Here is a 25,436-nt window from a genome sequence, read left to right on the forward strand (position 1 = left end):
TTTCATCTACCTGGGACCCATTTCCAGCACTACACAGTAGCTTCCTATCATTATCTAAAACACTCATTTCCTGTTCTGTTCTGCTGGGTCTAGTGCTAGAAGCTTACTAGCCGAGGTGTAAATAAATTTAAACATATTGAATTTATTCTGCCTTTCATTTCTTATTTAGACTCAGAATAAAATTAGGCTGCAAACTCTTCTTTAATCTTCTGAGAGACCATAAAGTGTTTATAATGCCAGATCTTCTATTTAGGTCAGTGGAGTTCAGAGTCTGGGGTCAATACCACTGATGTTTTAAATCATTTTCTGGCTAAATACAACTGGATGAAATAGGAATTAAGCAGAACTTAATAATGAGGAGCAAATTCTGCAATTTGAATAAAATGTGTTGCAGAAGGAACACATGAGGAGGGGAGTAAGGCAATTCCTGTTTCAATGATATTTTGAATGTTCCATTATCTGTTAAAATATCTTTCACTTTTAATAGAATCCATGCAGAATTTTTAAACCAAATAACCCAGGGGCCATTATGGGTCCAAGTTGAATAATTTTAACTACTTTATGTTTGATATTTTTCCCTGTGTTTGTGCTAATGGAATGAGATTTTTCAGACGTCAGTGGTTTGGTCAAGGTTAAAAAATGGCCACTTCTCATTATAGTTCAAAAATTACTCTTCAAATATGACCCTCTGCTCGGATAGAAATTAAAACAAAATTTTTCAAAAAAACGTTGCCATTATATAACATATGACGTATGATATCTGCATATCTGTGACCACCTTTTTAATTTGCTACTCTGGGATCAGATGGGATATTTTTTTCTGCAATAAAATCAAACATTCAACCACCAGTCTGTAGCATGGTCAATGTAGGGGTCTAATTTGAGGAGCTCAATGATATTTTTCTCTCTTCTTTTGGTATTATTGACTATAAATAAAATCTATAACTGAAAAACAAATAGTCTGAATAAACTGCAAGCATATCCCAAATACCGCAAACATTCCACCCTGCCCTCAAGAAATTACATTCTGTTTATTTGTGATTAAATATGGTGAGCTAATTCAGCTAATATAGATGGCATCTTTCTCATCAGTCTACAGCAATATCCTATCTTATTTGAAAATTATTAAATGGAATAATGGGGATAAAAAACAATATGTCAGGCCATTTTTGCGATTGAGTCTTACTTTGAACATTTTGACATTGCCATTGATTATAATTTTGCTTTGCAAGAATGAATACAGGTTCAAAATGCTGCAGTCAAAATATTCTTCTTGACACCAGCCTTTAAACGAGGAAAATTAATGAAGAGGAAAGTCATTCCCAAAGAGCTGCACATAAATAAAGCAAGATTGTTAATTAAGTCAGTTCTAGTTCTGTATAATTTCAGTGCTCCACAAGAAAAGCACAACAGCATGCCGACACTTCCAAAATGAAACTATATCTTATCGGACCCTGATGAGGTCTGGCCAAGTGCAAGGAAGCCACCGATAAGTAGTAGTCAGCTCTATTTTACTTATGATACCAATAAATCCCAGAATTTATCTCTGCTGTTTTCAGGGTGACAGGTGCAACACAGCCGAAGCACGAACTCATGGGGGGTCTCGGGCGTCTTGTGCCAACCAATGGGACGGCGCACCATGCTGGAGTCCAGTGGAGTTTGGGGTGATCGTCGGGCACCTGTGCCAATCAGGGCGCGGGTGGGAGGAGTTCGGGGACTTGGAGGTGTGTCTCGAGAATGAGAGTCTGCAGCTGCATATTGTGTCTGAGACGCGGAGTAATGGTATGAGTACAGTGCTTTACGCAATTTTTTTTTTTTGGCAAGCTTTGGGTTTTCAGTGCGTGAGTGAGAAGCTGATTTTCCACAATCTCTGTTCTTGCGTCAGTGACAAATTAAGCCAGAAGGCACAACAGAGACGACGCAAAGAACAGTTGGACAAACTGTAAACTTGTGCAGAAGCAGCCACAAAGTGCTCACAAACTCGCAGTCTGAGGAGCCGTCAAAAAACGCAAAGCGACTCATCCTTTCTTGCTGTGAATGAGGGATACTTCGCTGGACATGTGAATTTAAAAGGAGATACCTGCCAAGCACAACAATGAAGCAAACGTCTGTCCTGTGTTGCCTCGGCTTTCTCCTGACAAGCGTCTTGTTTGGGGTCGTCTCTCCACAATCAGGTGAGTAAAAGCCAAGTGCTTGCCACCCCCCCTTTTCCCGGTGTCTCGTTGGAGCTGGTAGGTGAGAATCGAGCGCAGCAGCAGCAGCAGAAACGTGCTTACTTTTTTCTCTCTAAATCAGTTCAGTTTCTTGTTATACATAAGCAACACTATGTCCATGTATTCGTTTGGTCTGAAACAACAGCAACTCCAGTCTCTCTGCTCCGCTGAAGCGCGTGTTGGTCTGAGCAGATGGCAGCTCGTTGCTTTGAGCTACTTGCATGTGATGAACCTAATCGAGTGACTTGCTGTTCTTCTTTTACAAAGCTGCACTGTTGAAATGAGGGCATTTGATGTCCGTCACACGCGTCCTTTACGCGAAGGAAATGCGCAGCGACGGACAAAGTTGCTGCTGCTCCTGTGGATCAGCAGGCTGTCAAAATGCGCAACTGTCGCGAAAGTTGCTATGATACCCCGTTGTTTTCTACCCTTCCAGATTGATTTGTCCCAGATAATTGGGTGTGAGACATCCTTTTCTGTTTCCTAATTAACTGGACGAAGGTTTGCAAGACAGCAGGTTTCACATGCAGCAGCTTTTTGCTCTGCCAGCTTTGTCAGACAAAGGACCTCCGCAACTTACTTCTGCATTGATTGCCTCTCATGAGTCTCATGTTGTCGTGTTAGTGTTTTGCTGCGTAACTCTTTAACCCGCCCAACCATATGCAGTCTTTAACGGGCATTTAAAAAAAACTAAGCTGGGAAAAATCAGTTATTTTTTTCTTCCTCCCCGTCGCTTCCCTCAGGCATTCTGTTGACAGCCAGTATTTCCGCGCACATGCAGGGCTTCCACTCTTGACAGTGGAAGTACTGTTTGTACAGTGCAATGACGCTCTTTACACACAGGGCGGCATAAGGTGCACTCAGTGATGTGCTCCTGATGGAGATGAAACAGGCTAAAGCGCCATCATAATCATGATTATCATAATGCATAATTATATTTTGGTTTCGATATAAAAAAAAAAGAAAAAAAAAAAACGAGAAAATCAAGCTCGGACTGAAATGAAATACTTGCAAAAGACAGGAGTACAAGTACATTTGCTTCTTTCCGCTTCCTGGGTGTTGATTTACTATTTAGTAGGAATTAATTAGGAATGAAGATGCATAATTACAAAGATGCACGCTAAATACAAAAAAAGTACTGTTTGTCCATCCGAGTGATTATATAGGAACATATATATATATTTGTTCCTGCAATACCAATTTGTTCTTGTGATTTCTATTTATTCATTCAAAATGTATGTCCTTGTTCTTCAAGTAAGTTTAACATTTTAACTTTTAAAACTGTGGGAGAGTTAAATTGAAGGAGTGAAAGTAAAGAAGTAAATCCTCGCAAGTTTACACTAAGAACTCTTGCTGGACCTGTGCCTTGAAATCCAAGTATATATGCTTTTGTACGTCTCGCATTTTCTCAATGTCGTTTTTGTGTACAAACAAATGGAGTAAGGCACATATTAAATTTGTGTGGAAGAGTGTCGGAACTTCTACCCACCCGTGTTCCAGCAGCGGAACCCAGGATTAGGAGGGAGAAGACGAGAATAATTCACTTTCACGGTGAAGCAAAAACTCTCTGCCATTCCGCCAGCAGAACTCCAAATTATGTAAATGTGCTTTGCAAAAGCAAACAAAAAAACAAAACAAAACAAAAAAGCAGTAAAGGCGACACAAAAGAGAACTGCAGACAAACGCAGGAAGAACGGATTATACAAATATCAGTGCGAGAATTGGCATAAACACGGATTAACTTCTGTCTGTTGGAAAAAAGGAGAAGGCAATTTCCTTTAGTGTGCGTGAGCGCGAGCAAAACGCGCGCGAACGACTTCCTTGTGCTGAACTGAACTGCATGCTCACGCGCGTCTTTCAGAGGGTTTTTTTCTTTATTTATTTCATTGTTTTGAGGTTTTCTTTTAATGAATGCTTTTGTCTTTCTTAATGAGCCATAATGACAAATTAATGTTAAAAATCCTTCACCATTGATGTTGCTTTAGTGGTTCTTGTCTTCAAAGTGCCACCTTTTTATGGACTTGCGGTTGTAACTGGTGTCACAAATGCGTAGCATATGCATTTATGTTTTCAGGAATAACTTCTGTAGAAAAAAACTCAAATTTCGGTGGCACTCTGGGCAGAATTTTCTGATTATTGTAGTGCATGATAGAAAATATTTTCCTTGACGATCAAAAAGTTTATATAAACAATGAAAGCACTTTCAATAAAGTACTTTTTAAAAACTTTTCCCTCCCCTTATGCTATATTTATTTATTTTTATTGTAACTCAGTAAAGAACCTGTGTACTAAGAGAAGAAAAAAAAAATATCTATACATTTTGTCCAAGTTTTTGTGACCAATAATATATCCAAATATCCAAATCGGGTTTGTTCAGATGAGGAAATTCTGATTGCCTTTTTTGAAGCCAGCTGAAATGCTTTGTGTAGCAACAGGTAGGGAAGGGTCGGTGTTGCTTTACTATGTGCCCCATAAAGGGACACAGAGTAAATCAGACCTTCTAGTATAGCATTAGAAAAAAAAACATCAGACCTCAGGAATAGTATGAAGATATTAGTGGGTTTGAAAGTCTATCTTTTTAAAACCTAAAGTACAAAAGTATACTAGCAACCTGACTGTATATTAGAGGTAAAGTTTTGAGTGTCTGACTATACTCCTACAACTAAGTTGGGGATTTCAGGTTGGCTAAGTCAACTAGCCAATCAGTGTGTGCAGGTGCCAAGTTATGATGTGAAATGAAATTGGCATGTCCCTAGATTTTGTAGACAAAAGCACAAACCACAAATTTTCTGGTAGACAGCTATGCTGACTTAAAAACTGATAAAACTCAATCTCAATTGATTGTCACTCACTCTAGAAGCCTCATGCCGAAGCAAATTTGGTTCTGTGCCTCTCCACTTTTCTTTTCTTTCTGAATGAAATGCTAAATCTACTTTCATTCGAAGCTTTTAGTGTTATGAGCAACAATCCGGTCCCATTGAACTGGCTTTGTTTTAAAAACTGCTTGTCCATGTTGTGAGTGCAGCTTTTCTTCTCTACATGTTTTCCTACCACACAATTTTCAACTGAAATCTGAGTTATCGTTAGTATAAGGTAATGATCAAAATGACATAAAAGCACTTGAAAAATATCACCCTGTGCCATAAATATAATATAATTTTGGGGTTTCACTTTTTGAATCAAATTACTAAAATAGACAAGACATCCAAACAGTGCTAATTTATGTCATTTTTTACGGATAGCATGTATAAAACTGGCATGTTTGTAATTTCCTGGCAAGATGTCTTGTGGCCCCTGGGCAAGGACGAAGCTTAACTAGGGCCAGAGTCTCTGACCAGCCCCGTTTTCTGCTGTTATAGAGTACTGTGTCTGTAGTGTGCTGAATATACATACCACACGGGTCTCTGTGCAGCGTACAACTCTTCATTTGACTGCAGCTGTAATCTGGAACGATAGGAGCTCAGGAATGAATATAGCTGCCATTTTCTCGTTCTGAAAAAAAATATGTGTGTATGAATGTTTATACAACCCATATAAAAGTGGATTTGCAGGTCCCCAGGTGTGTGCATTGCTTGTTCAAACCATGTGATCAAATCAATATAGACAAACTGTTATCTTTAAATCATTCTCACTGACGGCCTTCAGCCAATTCATGTTTCCTTCAGCTGATTGAAAAGGTGGATGGTCAATGTAGTTGAAGAACCTTTCAGTTGTTTCAGCGATTATCTCATGGCTGCACTCACTGGTTGTTGGACAGAAATTGACAAGGCATTTCCACTATCCGGGTCCATTGTATATCAAAATATGTGCGAGGTTTTGGGCACAGCAAAAACGAGGGGAAACTGGAGATTTTTTTTCTTTTCCTGTTCTCAGTTTTTCTGGTCCCACAACAAAGACTGAGGCGTCTTGTATGCTTTTCTGTTTTGTGTGTTTTCTTCTACCAGTTACTGCCAGGCGAAAGAATGGTAATACATTTAGTGGCCTACACAGCTCGACTTTGTCACAAAGCCCTCTTACAGTCATATCTGCTGTCGCTTGTTAAAGGAGCTTTGACCCTGTGCTGACACTAGGCTTTATATTAGAAGAATGGCAGCCTTTGATTAGGTACCAATTCACTTCCATTTGTAGAGAAAAGGAATGTGAACCTTTGTGTTTTTGTCCCTTATATTAAATATGAGGAGGAACATTTGGCAGTTGGTCCTTTTTTATAAAAGACATTTTCTTCTTAATTTGATCGAAATCCCGGTAAAAAAACAAATATTCTGTTAACACCTCATGGGTGACAAGACGTTATTATTTAGAATGCGTGAAAAGCATATAAAATATAAGCCTTTGGATTTTTGCTTTTCAAAGCTGAAGATTTGTCGACTTTTCTTCTTCACAAGAATGACAAAACTAAGACAGACCGTAATTTATTATGTTAGTCTTCTCTGGGGACTTCACTCTTCAGCCAGATAAAATGACTGAAAAAAAAAACAAAAAACAACTTTCTGGATGAATAATCCACACAGGAGTCAATATGAGAGGGGTGAAAACCACAGGGCTCTCTGTAAATCTTCACTGTCTTAAAAATGTATTGATGACACCCAGTTTGATAGTCTGAAGGGCAGGGAAGGATAAAATATTTCTTTGTCAATAACGTTTTCTTATGGGAGTTTGATTTAATGTGTAGATATAATTTTAAGTACTATACTATTAAATCACTGCTATCAATAATAACACCACAGCAACTTTCAGCTTAGTTTCTATCGCCATTATCCAACAGCCTCTCTCTGATTATAACAAAATTCTTAATTTATTTCACTGATTATTTTATTAAGAGCTCTTATTCCTCCTTTCACTACTGGATTTGGTTTGGACCAGTTGTCTCAAATTAAATATGACAGATGATGACCACGTGTTCTTAAAGAAGATCACTGGTTTGACTTTAAGACACTGGTTATAAAGAGGTGACCACCTCTAAATTTACAAAGTTTTCTAAGTAAAGTCATTCTGAAATACATTTTCACAGAGCAGTGATTCACCTAATGAGATTCACCGCAATGGGAAACTTCTCTTGTGAGAGATGCTTGTTGTTTTTGGCTGATTACATTAAGAATGCAGGTAAGACCTCTGAAGTTGCTCTGAAGAAACTTGAGATAGTTATCTATATTTTGCACTCTTATCAACTGTCATCATATCTATGCCCTCCACCCTCCAACTGTATATGGAGTCCAAGTGTTTAAAATATTGGGAAACCTGCTCTATTAAACCAGAGGAGGTTAAACCAGAGCAGATTTAAATTCATTTTTTAAATATGTGAGACCCACTGCAACTTGCTTCACACTGGGGGTATTGATATTACTTATGAGGTGGACTGCTGGTCTTATATTGTCCAATTCACAGCTCTAATTTGTTGTCTCATTTTATCTTCCCAGGTGTTATTTTAGGTGCTTTCTCTTGTCCGTGGTTCGATTTCCTCTGCTGCAGCTCTTCTATTTAACAGGGGTTGAAATAGTTCTACTTGTGAGATTGAGTGTAGATCTTGTTACATTCTTACTTTATTTGAAGACATTTGTTACTGTCGCTTTTTAATCTTCTCTATTTATCTATGCCCTCCATTCTCTTTTGGTTCCATGATCCACTCCCCCTCCTGTTTTTATCCTTTCCAACTTTGTTGAAAAATAGGATTTTAAGTGGTTAAATGTTTTCCTGCTGATCTTTGCCCTTTGCTGATCAGCCATCAGAGATAATCTAAACTATAATTTGTTGCCTCTTCCCCTAACTTTTTGGGTTGCACTGGTAATAATTCTCTCTTGCCTCTATCCCTTCTTTCTCCCTCCTTTGTCTCTTTTTCATATCTTTCCAGAATAACTGTTTCTGCAATAAATGAGCTCATTTGTTGAAGCAAAATTTGTTCTATGGAGGACTGATCCTGCCAAAATTGGCAATAAAAATAAAGCCTGTACATTTTTCCTAACATATGGGTTGGATCTTTATCTTGACCGGTGGAAGAGACGCTGACTCTAAATGCCCAACAACCAGTCTCCTTCTTCTGCCCAGACTTTTTTTTTGCCAGGTTGTTGCTCACAAACAGAGGGATTATAAACAAGAGTACAAAAGTGAAACAAAAGTAAGAAAATTAATTGATGTATGAATAAAAATAGCTTCTCTAGATAAAAAAAAACAACAAAAAACTGAATAGATACAAACCATGTTCAAAATAGAAGTTTGGCAATGAATAAAAATGGGTTAGTTAAATACAGGATTTTATAAATTGAGAAAAAATAATTAAAAAGGAAACTTAATTTGTAAGACAATAAAATTAGAAATGGAGAATGAATAATCATTTATTATAATTTAATACTGTTAAATTAAAAACAGATATTATTTGACATCACACTGATCAAGTAAATTAGGAAAATTTTATATTTTGGATGAAATATTTACCACAATTTTAAAGCCATTTATCAATTTCTACATTTATTGCCAACTTTGGCAGGTTTAAACCTCGATACATTAACTCGTCTCACTTGCTTTAAAGATACATTTTTATTGCTGATTTGTCCTCAAGTTTCTTTTACACCACTACTCTGAGAGACATCATCTGAGATGCACAGAGAAGTTTATATTTTGTGGAATCTTTATTTATTTTTTATTTTTAAATGAAATAGTTTATTCAATCATTGTTGTCTAAGCCTCAGATATATTCTGGTTCAGTGAGGAAGACAATTTTATTTGTGTTGCTTATCTTTCTTTAATGCTACGTAATCATTGACTGTTGGAGGTTCCATTTGCTGGAGTCATTATCGATCTCACTGCCATCACTTTTTTATGGTGCTTTTTGGCAGCAGTCTCTCTTTCAGCTGATTCATATGCATTTTGATGAGCATCCCATACAAAACCCAATTTTTCTTTGTTCTTTTTAGAGAGAATAGACCTCTGGAATAATAGAAGGGTTCTTTATTTTAATGTGTGGCACCGATGCAAACATTGACGTTATTACACATCCCTGTTGCTGTATGCAGAAACGTTCTACCTTATAAAAACTAGATTTGCAAGGATCAATAATTTAACACACAATACCTATAATCCTGCAGCAGATTTCAGGCCCTGTAAACTTTTTGTTTTGACGTCTGACAGGTGCGTCTGACTAACTCTTTCACACGTTCTAGTTTTTAAGGGATTTTTGAGATCAGCAAGCAATTAATATTTTGTGCTATGAATTAACTTTGAAATTCCATCGCAAATGGTTTATAGAAGAGATATATTTTTTATGAGGATCATCAAAGGAGTGAATTTCTATGTTATACACCTGAAAAAGTCTGGTATGAAATGACCAAAACTGGGTTTGTATACCAGAAACTGAAGTTTTTTTTGTGACTTACAATGCATAGATCCTGTTTTTTTTTGTGCACTACTGACTCAATTACTGCAATGTTGTGCTTAAATTTTTTTGCTTACTTGCAAAATGCTTTGTTTTAACACAGTTGTCCAATGTTTTTTTTTTTTTTTTTTTTTTTTCTGAGGATGAGAATGAAGACAGTTTTTCAATTTGACTTGTTGATGGGCTCATAACCAGACTGTCCGCGGCCAGCAGAAATGATTGGATCATATCCTCTCTGACCTTTACCAACTCGTGCACCCTCATTTATCACCTGCAGTTATGAATGTGCCGTACATGTGCTTGTGTTTTGCCATGCATCATTGTCAGCTTGGCTATTAAACATACTTTTAGTGAGGAATGTCAGAAAAGGACCAATGCGTCACCGATGTTGTGAATATGTTTAATTGAGCCGTGTTAGAATTCAAAATGTATTTTAGTCAGTGTGGCTCTAACAGTTAGAATACATCACATTTGATAAGGCACATTAGAAATTGAATGCTTATTTCCTCTTTCTCATCTCATCAGTATTATTTTATTGTTATGCTTTCTATTTTTGTTGACTGCAGGATGAACAAGTTTGAGTCTTTCTGTGTGAGAGGACATACAGAAAGCTAACGACACATGAGAAATGCAAATAAACTGAACTTAGGCTCTGGAGTTCTAAATACACAGCGAAAGTCCTTCATTAACGATGTAGTGGAGCAAGCTCTCATATGCACAAATATTGCTAACAAAGTTTTACTCGATATGTTTTACAATATACATCAGTTGCACTTTAATTAGGTAGGTATATATGCGTCTGGCCTACACAGGGAGTTTGAAAAAGCACAATGTAAAGCTTCTGCAATGATGTAGGCCTTTTATCTGTGTTGCAAAATAATCAATCCGAGTGAAAATCCAAGAAGTTAAGCCAAATAATATGGTTATATGGACAACCATATATCTACATTTTTAAGACTTGTTCAATGTATTTATGTTGCACCAATTCCCAGCACTTTACAACACCAACAGATCAAACGCATTTACAATTACAATTGGACAGGAATCGGAATCAAAATTACTCCAAATTCATTTTCAAAATATCAGATTTTTTTTCCCCCTATGAAATCCGAACATATATTCAGATTCAATAACACAGCCAACCTAAAAATGTTGTTAAATCTTTTAACAAACAGTTAAAAATCTTGAAGTTATTAAAAGACTTTGAAAGGATTCACTATTCACTATAATACACCCCCCCCCAAAAAAAATAAAAATAAAAAAATAAATTGCCATATTAACATCTGACAAAGCACAACCTGGACGAGTAACATGATGACAAGAGTACTCATTTTTGTCAGGAAGAATGAGGATTACAGTGAACACAGAATACAAATTTAACACAATACTTGACTTTATATGTTAAGAAGCCAGATTCAAAAGTAAAGATTTTTTACCCTGTTTAGCTCAGACAATTAATGATTGTGGGATCTAATGCAGTAATAATATATTTTAAATATTCCGGCTTCTACATGTTACACTGGTGGAGTTTGCTGTCTGTATCCACAACAGTGTCTTGCAAATGTAGAGACTTCTAATTGCAATTTACTTTTCATCCCTTGAAGCAGACATTTTCAGTTTGAATTGTTTAATTGGTTAAAATCGATTAAAATGCTGCATGTGACAAACTCACTGTGATCTGAAATCTGTCGACTACAAATAAGGAAACCATTACTGACAAAAACTTAATAGAACCTCACCTCAAAACATCTGAACAATTCTGGTAATCTCAATTTTAATGTTGAATCAACTTCTCCAAAATGAATTTGGACTATTTTTCACCCTTACATTTTATATAAATCTCACATTTCTCCCTTGTGTCTTTTGAACATTAAACATTTAATCATTAACACTGAATAACCACACTACACTACATTGTTTCAAACTGAATCCACTTAAAGCTGTCAGGACTAACTGATGCCAACTCACATCATACATTGGCAAACACAAGGCACTCCCACACATTTACCCACACACCCTGCCATCACCCTGAGCTTTTACTCCATAGTAGGAGCAAATAGGCATATTCTAGACCTTTGAAAGCTTCAGTTGCATGTTCGCTAAACAATATAGTTGTCTGCAGACTGAACATGCCATGTATGTCTGTCATCTTGCAAAGCTTTTGATCCCTTTTGTTGTTGCTGCTACTCTTTTAACAATAAGCCCGTCTATCCTGCTGGAGGACTGCAGGAGGCTTTCAGGCACTGGCCCTTTCTGAAAACTACATTTTGAGAGATTCAAAATGCGGTGACAACATGCGTTGTTCAACATGTCCGTGAACAATGTACATGCACACTTGTCTGTGTGTGAACTGATTGTGTCCAACGGTGTGCATATGAAGGTTTGGTTGGAGGGGTGGGTGACTGACAGACCAGGCGAGCTCCAGAGACTCTTTCTCTGCTCCACTGTCTGCTTGTTCGTCTTCCTCCGCCCACCCTTTCCCTTCATCTTTGGCTTTGTAAGCCTCCACATAATGTGGGAGCATTAAAATGACAATGGAAATTATGGCTAATCTTTGTTAAGACACACTCATTACCGCCACGGCTTGGAATGAGAGTTTGATGATAACAGTTGGTCTGCTGTTTTTTTTTTTTTTCTACCTTCCTTCTGAAGAGACAGTCTGACATATTGGAGTGATGTGTTTTATTCTCTCTTTTTGTTATTTTTTTTTTCTATTCCCGCTCACAGTTAATAATGGTGGCAAATATATGAAAGGATGATAATAGGCTGACAACTTGGGCATGAAAGACTAGCTCCACCTTCAAACCAGCTTTTCATGCAGTTCCGTATGTGGGTGTATGTTAGAGGGCTGATTTATCGCAACTCCTTCCTTCTCTGTCTCTTTCCGCTTTTAGTAATCCTCCTTTAAAATATTCATGGCTAATCTGCATGTACAATGTAATTACAGACGGATTTGAATGATATGGCCGGCAGAATGTAAGCTTCATGTTAAATCTTGATTTAGTATTTTGTGCATCTGAATAAATATGCAAAATACTTTTGCTGCTTTTAAATGGCTTAGAACTAAGTTAAAGCAGAGGAAATATATTAGTGGCTGTTTCTAAAGTTTTTCAGTCTCATCACAGTAAAACAGTGTATGCACAGTGCCTTGCAAAAGTGTTCACAGATTGTAGCTTTCTACATTTTGTCACATCACAACCAAATATGTTTTGTATTGTATGAAAAACACAAAGTAGAGTATCATTTTGAAATTGACAATTCTGCACAGTTTTCCTTTTTTAACAGATGAAAGCCCAAAAAGTTTGACATTCATATGAATTCACTTCTCTATACTGTCAAATATAAGCCCATTGAACCAACAAGAAATTACCTCATTACTAAATAGTCTGTGTGTCTGTTCAGTTCAAAACAGGATGAGATTTTAAAACGATATCCCATATATTACATATGTCAAAGAACTGTTAAATCCATCGTCCAAAAAGCGTGAAGCATCCTTGCAGACCTAATAAGACATGCACACCAAAAAGGAAGAAATAGATGAGGCTCGGAGAGGATTATTTACTGAACCACCCAAGAGACCCACATTTCACTGGAGGATCTGCCGAGATCATCAGCTCAATTAGAACAATATGTTGACATATACACATCCGTACGCACCACAAATCTGACTTTTATGTAAGAATGGCAAGTAGAAAGTCATAGTTCAGAAAAAGTCAAAACAGATCTTGTATAGAATTTGATACAAACTATGTAGCAAACAAGTGGAAAAATGTAACTTGTTGGTATGCAAGTGCTTTGTTGCAGAAAATTGACTCTGCTTGTGACCTAAAACACACCATCTCTACAGTAAATCGTGGTAGTGACAGTATTTTGCTCCGTGGGTGTTTCTTAATGAGAGAGGACTTTGTTGGAGTTAATAGAAAACCTGATAGAAGCTGCAATAAACTTGAGACTGGAGCTAAGATTCATTCAACCGCAGGTACTAAATATAAACATTCATGCAGAGCTGCTATAGAAGTAGATCAGATCAGTCATTTGCTAGAATTTGTGACAAGACCTGAATATGGATGTTTTTGGCGGTCCAGTCTGACAGAGCTTTGAACGTACCTGAAATAAATTATTTGAAATGTAAACAGCTAGTGGAGATTTGCTACATAACAAGATGGGCTGCTTTAATTTCAGTAAAATGTGATTCTACAAAGTTTTGACATTTTGCATATTCCAATGAAAAATTCCTAATTTCACTGTATGTTGGTACCTTGTATAAACTATTATAACTCTAGTAGAATATAAGATGTGACCGAAGAGCTGCACGTGTCCTTCTGCTTCACCCCCATGGCTTATATTCCCAGTGCCATGTTTTGGGTGCTATTGGTCTCCAATTAATGGGCCGATATGCCCGGCATGCTATTCTCACAGGTCAATTTTTCACTTGTACGAGAGTGGGGTGCGGTGAGGTGGAATGTCCTTTTTAAATGAAGCACTTGGTGTTTGTGACCTGTAATAAATGAGTTTTCAGTCAGTCATAGCAGCTGTAAGGAGGCATTTGGGAGCCAGTGTTGGATGGAGGTGGGGGGTAATTTTCAGACTTGGTAGAAAAACAGTTTATCTATGCACAGATGAAAAATGACTGCGCCAAACATGCCGTCGTTTGTGTAACGAAATAACAGAAATCTTGAAATATTTTAGGAATTTACCACACAGAGGGAAAATATAATTTAAAGATGATGCTATAGATAATAGCCCTAAGATGCCACCAAAGACCAGAGTAATTGCATATCTCAATATCCTAGACAAATGTAGAGAACAGTAGCTGAAAAAATGAGTTTTTTTTTATCTGATAATTTGAATTAAGTCAGCATTTATCTTTTTTATGTGAAGAATCAAATATTGCAAGGAAAGATAAGCCACACTGTGAAATATACCGAAACCAGAAAGCCGAGGTAAAGAATATTTAGAAAGTACAAACTGTATTCTTTAGTTTTCACTTTTTATTGGGCACATGTTTTTCAGCTTTCAAGCTGGAAAAGATTTTGGTTTCACTCTTCCTTAAATATTTAAACACACTTCTTTTTACAAAATGTCAATCGCAGATGCTAAAGAAAAGAACAATTTATTTCTCAGAGATTGGTCTGAGATGTTTAAACGAGAATATTGATTGGTTCCAAAAACAAATACATACAAACCTAAAAATACCTGAGTCTCAGTTTTTGGTGGAGAAAAGCTTTATATGAAAGTGTTGATCCATAGCTTTCACACATTGTGGCCAATCACAGCTTTTGAAATCCATCAGTGGTACTACATTTCAGTGCCATGCAGTTTGTATTCAGCACTCCTCACTCACACACCCTTAAATAAAATTGTGTACAAAAAATTGCCCTCAGAAGTTACAGAGTTAAGTAGTAAAAACCTGTGTGTAGTTACATTTGAGCTGTTCTTTGAAGCCCTCAAAGTTTTGTTAGAGAATATTTCAGAAATCCCAACATTCTGGAAGGGCAAGAAAGGTCCCAAAAAGGTCAGGGATAATATTTTGTTTCTCACAGAAATCATTTTCTGAATAATGAGAAGAAAAAAAGGCGTCGTTGAAAGAAAACCATAATATTTTTTGCACTTTTACACACTCTGAGGCGAATGCAGTTGAAGGTGCTCCAGTAAGATGAGCTTAAAGTGAACTCTATTTGTAGAACACTGTGTGGCAGAAACTAACACTGCTCAGCTTCCTGGACACACCATCCCTACAGTGAAATGGTGGCAACAACTTTCTGAATTCACAACAATCCAACGATTTGTGTTGCTGTTTTAAAACAACAACATCTTGGTTTATGATAACAGCAAAATGGGAAATGGAGGATAACATTTGTAAGGCTCTGTTTAACCTTGGACATTTTTGAGTCAAGCTGCAGTCTTTTAATAGCCTCATGAAGAACTTTTAGATAAGAGTCAGAACAGGTATGAGTGTAATCAGCACTAAAATAACAGAGAGCATTTATATCTATGTTTACATATTTTCTAGCCATTCATTAACTTTTTACATACAAGGAAACTTTGATTGATACACTTCTTCCAGCCAGGTGCATTAGTGTGACTATCATCCCTGCGAAGCAGCAGTCACCTTGCAGCAGAGCAGAAATAGCGCAGCTCTTTTCCCTGGATGTGAAGGTACATAAGGCACAAGATGAGAGGACCAGGAAGGCAATTGACCTTGGCTGCTTTTGGGAGCTGGTATATAGCCATCCAGTTGGATGCCACGGTTCTGCCGCAGAAAAAGAGAATGAATGGGCAATTGTATTGCTTACAGGGAAGCTATAATTCATACCAAACATTTGATTTAGTGTAACACAAGCAGTTTCTTCTTTGTGGAAAAAAAAATAGTGTTTTTAATTGTTTTGCCACAACTATAAATAACAGTAAAAAGCTTTATATTACATGAGTGGGTGCTTCTTGAATAAAAGGATGTGTTTGATGATATGAGACAATATCAAACAGGAGAAGAGCTGAGTAAGTGCAAAGCAGGTCTAAAGTCAACCTTGCCATTTTGCTTTGCTGTGCTTTAGTGTTTACCTGTGACAGGGGTGCTTTATCTCAGCCAGTCACCAGAGCATGTGTAAACACACAAGGGGGAGCACACTGCATATCATGCTGTTTTCAGCCTCCCTGCTTTTATTCCAAAATCTTTCTCCCGTAGAGAGACATTATCCCCCGATGGCAAGGTGAAAGGGGTGCTGATGTAAGGTTATTTGTAGCAGAAGGAGAATGATGGGGAAAAAAAGTGGATGGAGGGGTTAAAAGTAAAAAAAAAAAAGAAAAACCTCCTAATTATAGCCAAAGAAGGGCAGCCAGTTGGGGTAGTACAGGGGAGAAGAGCGAAGCAGCTCCAATGGAGGACGGGATATGAGTGAGTGTCTTGGGAGCCTTGGTTAAAGCAGTCGCCATCACAGGAGCTGAATGGACAATTAATCAGAGGCACCCTTTGGGGGAACTTAAGGCAATGACAGTGCCACTTCATTCTGCTGGACACACATGTACCTGCTGGCTCATCCGCAATATTGTCACCTCTTTCTGTTGGCTTTTGTTCTCTTACTGTCTTATTTTCCCCTTTTCATTGTAATTTTTTTCTTCCCTTTTCAATTTCTTCTCTCTATTTTTTACCAGTCATGTCAGTTTTCTCTTCTTTGTTTACCTTCTTTTCTCTTGACTTTCCTCTCCTCGAACATGTGCTTAGGTCTGCGAGCCTTTTGATTAGAAGCAGTTTTGAATGCCTTTTTCTGAGCTGACAAGTGTCTCCACACTCTTTTAGAGTCTGGAATTTCTTAAGGCTGTGGATGGAGGGAGACACCAGCGAGGAAGAATAGCCTGAAAGGGTGAACTGCTGGCTCTACTTTACCTTTCCGATTACCCCCTTCTTCACTCCCTTCATCCCTCCATCTCTGCCAGCTCCTCTGTCCCCCCCATGGCTGGCGCTGAGTGATTGATGGATTTAGGTTTGACATGGCTTGGTTCACCCGAGGGCGCCAGCAAGGACACTGAGACTGAGACAGACGCTGGGGACATTCAGATAGGCAAGACAGAAAAGAGAGTGCACTCAACACTTCTGAACTTCCTGCCTTTCTGAATTTGTCAGGGCTGTTAGTATTTTTTGTTAGTCTTTGGTTCAATCGCTTTGGCAAATTCTAAGTAACATGTAACCACATAATTGGTTTTCAAGTATTTTATGTTTCTTTTTGTGTATTTACCAGTTGTTTTTTACTATCAGCTCAATTAAGACCTCTAACTTCAGCCTTTTAATGGATGGTTGAGGGTTTTTGAAGTGAATTTCTCAGTAGTTAAAATTATATAGTTCCTGTTTTACTTGCTAAAGTTGCCTTCACTCAGTATTCATATTATTTCTGTAACCTAAAATGCTTTGAGTGATTAACTTGACCTTTGGACCAATATTCTTAGTAACCATATACCTCAAATACTGTCATCTGGCCAACTGTAAAATGATCACTGACAGCTTTTGAAACATAACTTTATGTGCACATTTAGTAAGATTGTAAAACAATGTTATAGTTTTTAACAGAATGACATTTTAAAATGTGGTCGGGAAAGGAAAAACCAGAAAACCAGAATGTTAGACACTGATGAATTAAAATTTGCTATAAAATGATTTTTTTTTTCTTTTCAGAATCCTAAAATCATATCTGATCACACATATACCTTCTGGTAGTTATGTTAATAATTTCCAGAAGCTGGTATTGCTTCTCTGTGGCTTGTTGTAGAACATGTGTAAAATGTTTTGGAGTTCCATCTTATTTTTTCCTCCTTTCCTCGTTAAAATAAGCAAGTGTTCAGTATTTTCAGTAGTCACTTCTCACTTTAGATTCTTTTCACTTCAGCTCTACTACAGCGGCTTTAAATGGAAATTGTAAGGTCCCTTCAGAAGAACCACTTTTGCTCAAAGTGCTCTGTCCGTGAGAGGATCTGCGGTTTGGAACTCGCTTCCTGTTGATTTAAATACTGTAACCAGATTTAGTATGTTCAAAAAACAAACAAAACTCTGGTTATGTCAGAAACAGAAACGTATCCATACTTAATGTTTTGTTTCACTTTTTTATATGCATGATTGTGTATATGTTGTCAACATTATGTCATGCTTTTTTATTTGAATGATTGTTACTTCAATCTTTACTAGTTTTAAGATGTACTGTTTAAAACCAATATAGAGACAAGTGCTGCAAATTAGCTGTTATTGCACTATGACGCAAACATGGGTCTGCTGTTCTGTTCAGTTTGTCTAAGTCTGTGTGTTTGTTCCTATCAAATAAACTTAAATAATAAGAACAATTTTCTTTTTGGTCCTCATCCGCTGATATTCAATCAAAACACTTAAATACAAACTGCTGAAGTAATCCCACTGCACTTTTGATGTGTGTGCCACACTATTCCTGTATAATTTTATATTGTTTATTTCACACTGTTTTTCTATTTTTGATGGCAAAAAAAAACACAACTTTATGCATCCTTGAGACTGTCTTTTACACAAAAGATATTTGATTTCTTACATTGATTTCCCCATTAATTAACCAGCTTTTATGTAACTAGCATCCCAGTGCATAATTTAGTTTAATGATTTTTGCAAAGTTATTTGGATACACCACCACACCTGCCAAGACTCCCGTTTTGGCTGGGAAAACATTTTCCCCCTCTTTCCCGCTGTGCTCTCATATTAGTATTTTCCCATAAGTTTCTCATATTGTAACGAGAACTGCCCCATATTTTAAGACATTTATGATCTGCTGTGGTCTTTGGGCAAGAGTCAGGGAAGAGAAAATCAGATTGGTTGGCCATGGAGGCTGAAACTAATGGGTAATGTGGCAGTTCCTGACTGACTGTGAGTCAACTTAGTGGCTGTTGTAGTTCAGCAGTTTTACTACAATTGCTTTACTACAAGCTGCTATGAATACAAACAGACATCCATTCATATCTATTTGTCAATGAGATGATTTTCTTTAAATCTGGAATAAAGCACCAAAGGAATTAACTACTGCAAGTCAAATATTAATTGCTTTAAACGTTTTAACTTAAACCTTTTTTCAAAAATCCTGAACAGTTCCTTTAAATCACTTCATTTTTATTTTTTTAAATGAAACCATGTCTAGCCATTGAAAGGCAAAGTCTGATCCCTAATGTGTCTAAACTAAATCCAGGTTTTCTGTGTCGCTACTTTGAATTGAATGCAAGCTGCGTGCTGCTAACCTTGCAGTTTGCTTTCGTCCTCCCAGAAAGCAAACACCCATTTGACATGGAGCCGGCAGAAAAGGAACAAGGCCCACAGTGTCTCCCCTGCTCCAAGTGCTTTGTCCAGTAGGAGGCTTCTGCCACGGCTCCAGGCTACCAAACCCACGTGACATGCCTGGAGATGAGGGGGAGCACTTTCTGAATTGTGTTATGTCCAGAATATGTCAGGAAAATATTCCCAAAAGAAGATTCATGTTGCTCCTTACACTTGACTGAAAGTCACACAAAGGTCTATCTGTCTAGCTTCAGATATAGTCTATAAGTTTAATATTTTACAGAAACTGCATATTAGTGTAAACATTTTCTGTAGCTAAGACATATCAAGGTATAAAATAATGAAGTGCCTTTTGTCATATTTTTGTTTTTTTATTTGGATATAATAAAAAAACAAACATTTTAAATTAAATTCAGTACAAATGTATCTTCAGCCTTATTTGCAAGCACTGGGAGGATTTCTGCAACATTTGTAAACATAAAGATCATGGATGAGATTTTTTTCTTTTAGGATCAAGAGAAGCTGAAGTTTCAGAAATCAGAAGTCAGCCATCTGATTTACGAAGCACAATAAATAAATAAATAAACCTACCTCAGCTTTTAAAAGACAGACATGCAACATGCGGGGCCGGGCAGGGATACTGGCAGGGTAAACACCTACTCAGAGCCCCCAGCTGAGCTGTGGAGGCCCCTAGAGAAAGATAATTGCGTCATATATTTAGGCTAATAAAAACAAAAAGCTTCATGTGCTTATGCGGAGGTTATATTTCACCAGTAATGCAAGTAATTGTAAAAGTTCAGTAAGTGGTGACTTTTTGTTTCCCTTATTGCTTGAGAACACATTAAACTAGGCCCTCTCAAAGTTGCACTGGAATCAATTACCTGTTCACTGGAAATGATTGCCAAAGAGCAAGAAATCTGAGATAAGTCACTGTTTTTACTCTAATCACTATCTAAATCTTACAAAGTCAGTTCTGCATGACATTATTTTGACAGAATAACACGGCATGACATAATTTTTCTCATTCCAGAGTTAAAAGGTAAACTATCCAGTCCGGAAATTCATAGAACATGAAGTGCACAATAATTTCTGGGTTCAGATGTCATTTGCAGCTGTGCTTAAGCAAAAAATGACAAATAAACAGAAATTATTTATTCATTTAAACAGCAGCCATTTGCAGTGCATTTGATTTACAAGTGTCAAGTGAGCACACATTGAATAAAAGAACAAGTCCTTTTTGATGATGAAACAAGTTAAAAATCAAACACAATGAAATTTGTAAAGCTGAAAGAGAAGTTAAAGAAAAATCATTTTGATATTATTTACTTTCATAAATGTTTTGGATCTGTTGGTTATGGCAGGTTAATCTGACCATCAGTTCGAAATTGATTCAGTCCCCTAGATGGGTTTGAAATCTCAATGCAAGATGACATCCTGCCTAATTATATACTACAAGTAATTTATTGTAAATACAGTGTAAACAGTATTGTAAGCAGAAATGTCATACCCTCAGATTTATTCTTTTTACCTCTTTTTTTAGGGAGTTCTAAATGCAAAAGAAAAACTGCTTGAGGATGAACAAAATGAAAAGGAAGTCAGTTTGAGTTGGCACAGCATATGTGTCAAGAAAATAAATGTTTTTAACTTAAGTGTAGTTTGTCACAGTTTAGCCTGATTAATTCAGCTGTATTTCTGCTTGTTAATGTGTGAATCAGAAGTGTGTGATGCTACTAGTAAACGCCTTCCCTACGCTTCCATAACACCAGACTGCTGGAAGTCTTTCTAGTAAAGAAGGAGATTTATACCTTCTGTTCAGGCAAACTCTTCCAGTGACTGTCTGCATGTTGATGAGCATTGTGTATATGTCACCTGGTTGTCTCATAGATGTACCTGGCTACCTGGCAGTGAGCACAATAACAACAGGTGTCTTCAGCTCTCCCTTTCACTGCCGCCTACTACACTTCAAGCTTTTGCTCTCTGTTGGCAGCAATGTAAAGTCAATAGGATGAATAAAACATACCTGAATCAGAACCCTCTACCCTGGGAAATGTCAAGCTGTCAGTACAGCTTAATGGGAAACCATAGGACCTTTCCCAGGGGTCGGACAGTTTATTGTGTAGCTTCTACAAAAATTCAGTCAGGCCAGTTGGTTTTTTTGTGCACTAAAAATGCACAAACTCTTGACTTACTCGAGCTCACCATAATATCATTCTCCTGCATGTCTGCTAGAGATATACTCTTACAGGAAAATCTAGGTATTCAGGCTTTTTCCAAGCACATGAACTTCTGTGCACTTGTACTGCTGCTCAGACTTTTAACTGCTTTGCTTAAAAACATCATCTAAACTGCATATGGTGAGTTCATTTAATTCAGCTGGTCTCCCACTGAATAACTGCCATTTAACACGCCTTACTACACATATTACACAACACCCATCACAGCCTGAGGTGGTGGTAGCTAACCCCTACAGCTAATTAGCTTTGAATTAGGTCTGAGGTCTAGGTTTAATTAGGCCTAGCCACGAGGAGGGTTGAAACTTAACAGTAACTCCAGCAACATGAGCTGCCAAACCTCATCAGGCTAATGGACACTCAACCAACGAGGGCCCTCGGGGGCCTGACAGGCTAGTCTGACTTTCTCCCTGGTGCCGACCAGTACTTATACAAACACACGCACACACCAGCACACTGTAATTTTAACATCAGCCAGGTGGTCCAGTCACAAGGCAGTTGGAGTGTGTCTGGCTGTGCATGAATGTGTGCACTGGAGTACTTTTTTAATTACTCTATTCAAACTGCACAGCTTAAAGTTTCTGTGTGTATATTGCTATCAGCAATCTTTATTAAACAGTGCAACAACCAATAAAGTCTGTGTCCCCACTAAGCACACACTTGAGGTACTGTAAAATAGGAAGGAATGTAGAAATCTAAACAAAACAAAACAATAACGGAGGATTCAACCAACTAGAGCATGTCTTCCTGCCTTCTTCCAGTTGCCATCTCCTTCTGACATAACTTTGCTGTTAACATTAAGAAAAAAAAGAAGAGTCAACACTAAGAAATGTTTGTTTTTAAATGTTGTTTTGTTACTTGAATTCAAATATGCTGGAGGTGTGAGATGACTTTCAAAACCATGGGAAAAATGCCTGTGGAAATTATATTTCCTCAAGTCCTTATGTTTTCAGGAAGATTTTTTTTTTCCGTTTTTGGTTCCCATTTCCCATTTTTTGTGTAGGTCTATGTACTACTATAACACACCACAAATGAAATATATACATGACAATCATTTTATTCATTCATTGTTTTTCATTTGTGCAACTGTGAAGATAAGATGTGGCAGAGAATTTTAAACCAGCTCCAGAAAAGAGCCATATTAAAACAAATGGATTAGCAGCAGCAGTGTCCTTATCGGCTAAGCTCATCTGCCATTTGGTGTCAGAGAGACAGACTTTGATTAATTGTTTCAAAGAACTCAGGTGCATATGTCAAAATAGTTCACTGTGATAAATCATTTACATTGGCATCACCTGAATAATTTGATTAGAAGAGTGGAACAAAAACATACTGAGGAGCACCTACTTCTTCCATCAATATTCCCGTAAATATTTGCATCTTCTGTTAGCTTGTTAATCCAGGCTGTATGCACTGCTGGAGCCTCATTGCACCTGGATGCAAGAAATTCTGTCATATGAATTAATTTAAAATGTATCTACCATAGTGACTATAGAGAAAAAATTATGTAATGTAAACGATAATCACAGGACCTTGGGAAAGCCTTCATATCCTTTGAATTTTTTCCCCTTGAGATTTTGTCTTCACACTGCAAACATTAATGATTTTATTTTTGCTTCCGTGTGACAGACTGCTACAAAGTAGTGCACAATTTTGATGTGATAAGAAAATTTTAAGCATTTGGTTGAACTTTATTTAGGGGGAACTGCTGAATGCTGGGAACTGCTGAATACAGGGAACTGCTGAATACAGAAATCTGCTACCTTTTTCATAATTGTACTTGAAAGGGCAAAAAAATAAAATAAATAAAATAAGATAAATAAATAATTGTCTCGCTACAACCTCAGGTCTTAATGCATGACAATGGCATTTAATGCATTAAATGCCACTACCCACACAAAAAGGGACATGTTTTTGAAGTTGAAGTATTACGACTGAATATACTGTGTAGGCAAAAAGTAGTTTGTTATTCTGGATTTTACTTAACAGTTAACACTTCAGGTACCAGAATGTAAATTTTAACATCTTTCAGGCTTTTAAATAATATATATATTAAAAATCATCTATGAAAAAAATTTAAATTGTATGTGACATTTGGAAGATAATTTTGTAATAATTGTACAAAATTACCCCAAAATAGATTGAAGCTTGAGACTTTAAGAAGACAAAAGAATATATTAAAAACCTATATATATATATATATATATATATATATATATATATATATATATATATATATATATATATATATATATATATCATATGAAATTGAATTTGTTTAGGTGTATCAAAGCTTGTCTTCTTTATATCCTAAATACTTAAATACTCATGTGGAACAAACTTACTATCACTAACTAGTAGTAAGAAAAAAAAAAGCTAAAAAAACAAAAAGTTAGTTATGCACTAGTTACTTTTATACTTTTCAGGTTTCTTAAAGACATATAAAGAAGATTCTTGTCAAAGTCTCAAATAATAAGGCTAGTAGGTTGAGTTATTCTATGGCAGCACAACCTTTTACTGTAGTTTTCTTCTCTATATGCTGACAGGTCTTCTCCACTTCCACTTCAAACAGCAGAGAGATGAATAAAGACGGACCAAAAATTGGCAGTTGGTGTGTTTGCTCAGTGTGTCTAAGGCCTGTTGGTTGCTTCTCTTCACTGACAGCCAGTCTGTCTCTGAGGACTGAGTGATGGAGTGGGGCAGTGAGGTTGGCATTCCACTAATGGATGGGATGCTAATGACCTCCTAGCCAATAAACAAGCAGCCCCTTGCCATCACCTCATCTCTAAACTCCTATCTTGTCTGTTTGATAACGTCACAAATACAATGAGTGTTATTTCTGCTGTCAGAAATAACACAGAATGGCTAAAATGTCATTTTTGGAAAACTCATTAAAATGTATAATTAATCAAAACATGTTTCTTTTTGCTTTTAGGTAAAGAAAAACAATTTATATTGAAAGAAAGCCTGGTGGATGTATTTACATGCATATTAGAAGCATTGAAAAGCTGTCTTTTACACACAGAAAAGAGCTTTTGTGACACAGCTTTTGCATGTGTAAAAGCTGATTTTTATTTTATGTAAAAACAGAACAAAAATTTGATTTTGTTCTAATCAAAATTACACCAAATTATTAAATTGAAACCTTTTGTATTAAAAACCTTTAGAAATGACATGGAATATCTAAAAAATAATTGCCATTTAACCTCACTCCTCTTATGTTATAAGGAAGACCTCTTGTAAATTTTACACTATCACCTTCTGACAACCTTTTATATCCAACACTTGTCCCCTCTTCCCTGCCCTGGAGAAATGTCACTCGGGGGGAGAAGAGGGTTGCTGTACGTCAAACTGGCGTCTCTGTCAGTGTACTTCGCTAAAAGGCCATGCTCCGATAGGCATCGGATCCCCTGGCTCTACTGTGTTCTGGCTTAGCTTATCCTCTTCTCCCCTTTTCTCTGTGTTATCAGCACAATAAAAATTACAGCAATTTGTATTGACACCTTAAATAATTCTTGTTTTTTTGTGTTTGAAAAATATTTTTAATTGCATGAATCCATCTTTTCATATTTCTTAAGCATAAAAAATATATATATATATATATATATATATATATATATATATATATATATATATATATATATTTTAGTAACTATACAATCATAGGAAGGGGTCAGTTATAGACTTGTAAAAGGGTGGAGGACATGAAATGATGACCTTCATTCATAAGATCTGGTGGGATATTGAACCGCAATTAAAAATATTTAATTCATGAACTAATATTCTGATATTTTCTATTTTAACGCATGAGTTGATACACAACACTAGGACACTGATTAAAATTTCTGTTG

At 36.8% G+C, this 25,436-nt stretch overlaps 1 protein-coding gene across 1 annotated transcript in view; it reads left to right on the forward strand.

The window, feature by feature from the left end:
- Positions 1–1,893: 1,893 nt before the first annotated feature.
- The window catches only part of LOC129361272 (receptor tyrosine-protein kinase erbB-4-like), a 254,495-nt gene continuing 230,952 nt past the window's right edge, over positions 1,894–25,436 (forward strand). The window contains exon 1 of the mRNA XM_055032020.1: positions 1,894–2,174. Coding sequence (XP_054887995.1) covers positions 2,096–2,174 — 79 coding nt within the window. The 5' untranslated portion in view covers positions 1,894–2,095. The remainder of the gene's footprint in view (positions 2,175–25,436) is intronic.

The sequence above is a fragment of the Poeciliopsis prolifica genome, unplaced genomic scaffold (assembly GCF_027474105.1).
Source record: "Poeciliopsis prolifica strain line A6 unplaced genomic scaffold, Auburn_PproV2 SCAFFOLD007, whole genome shotgun sequence".
In the NCBI taxonomy this organism is placed as follows: domain Eukaryota; kingdom Metazoa; phylum Chordata; class Actinopteri; order Cyprinodontiformes; family Poeciliidae; genus Poeciliopsis; species Poeciliopsis prolifica.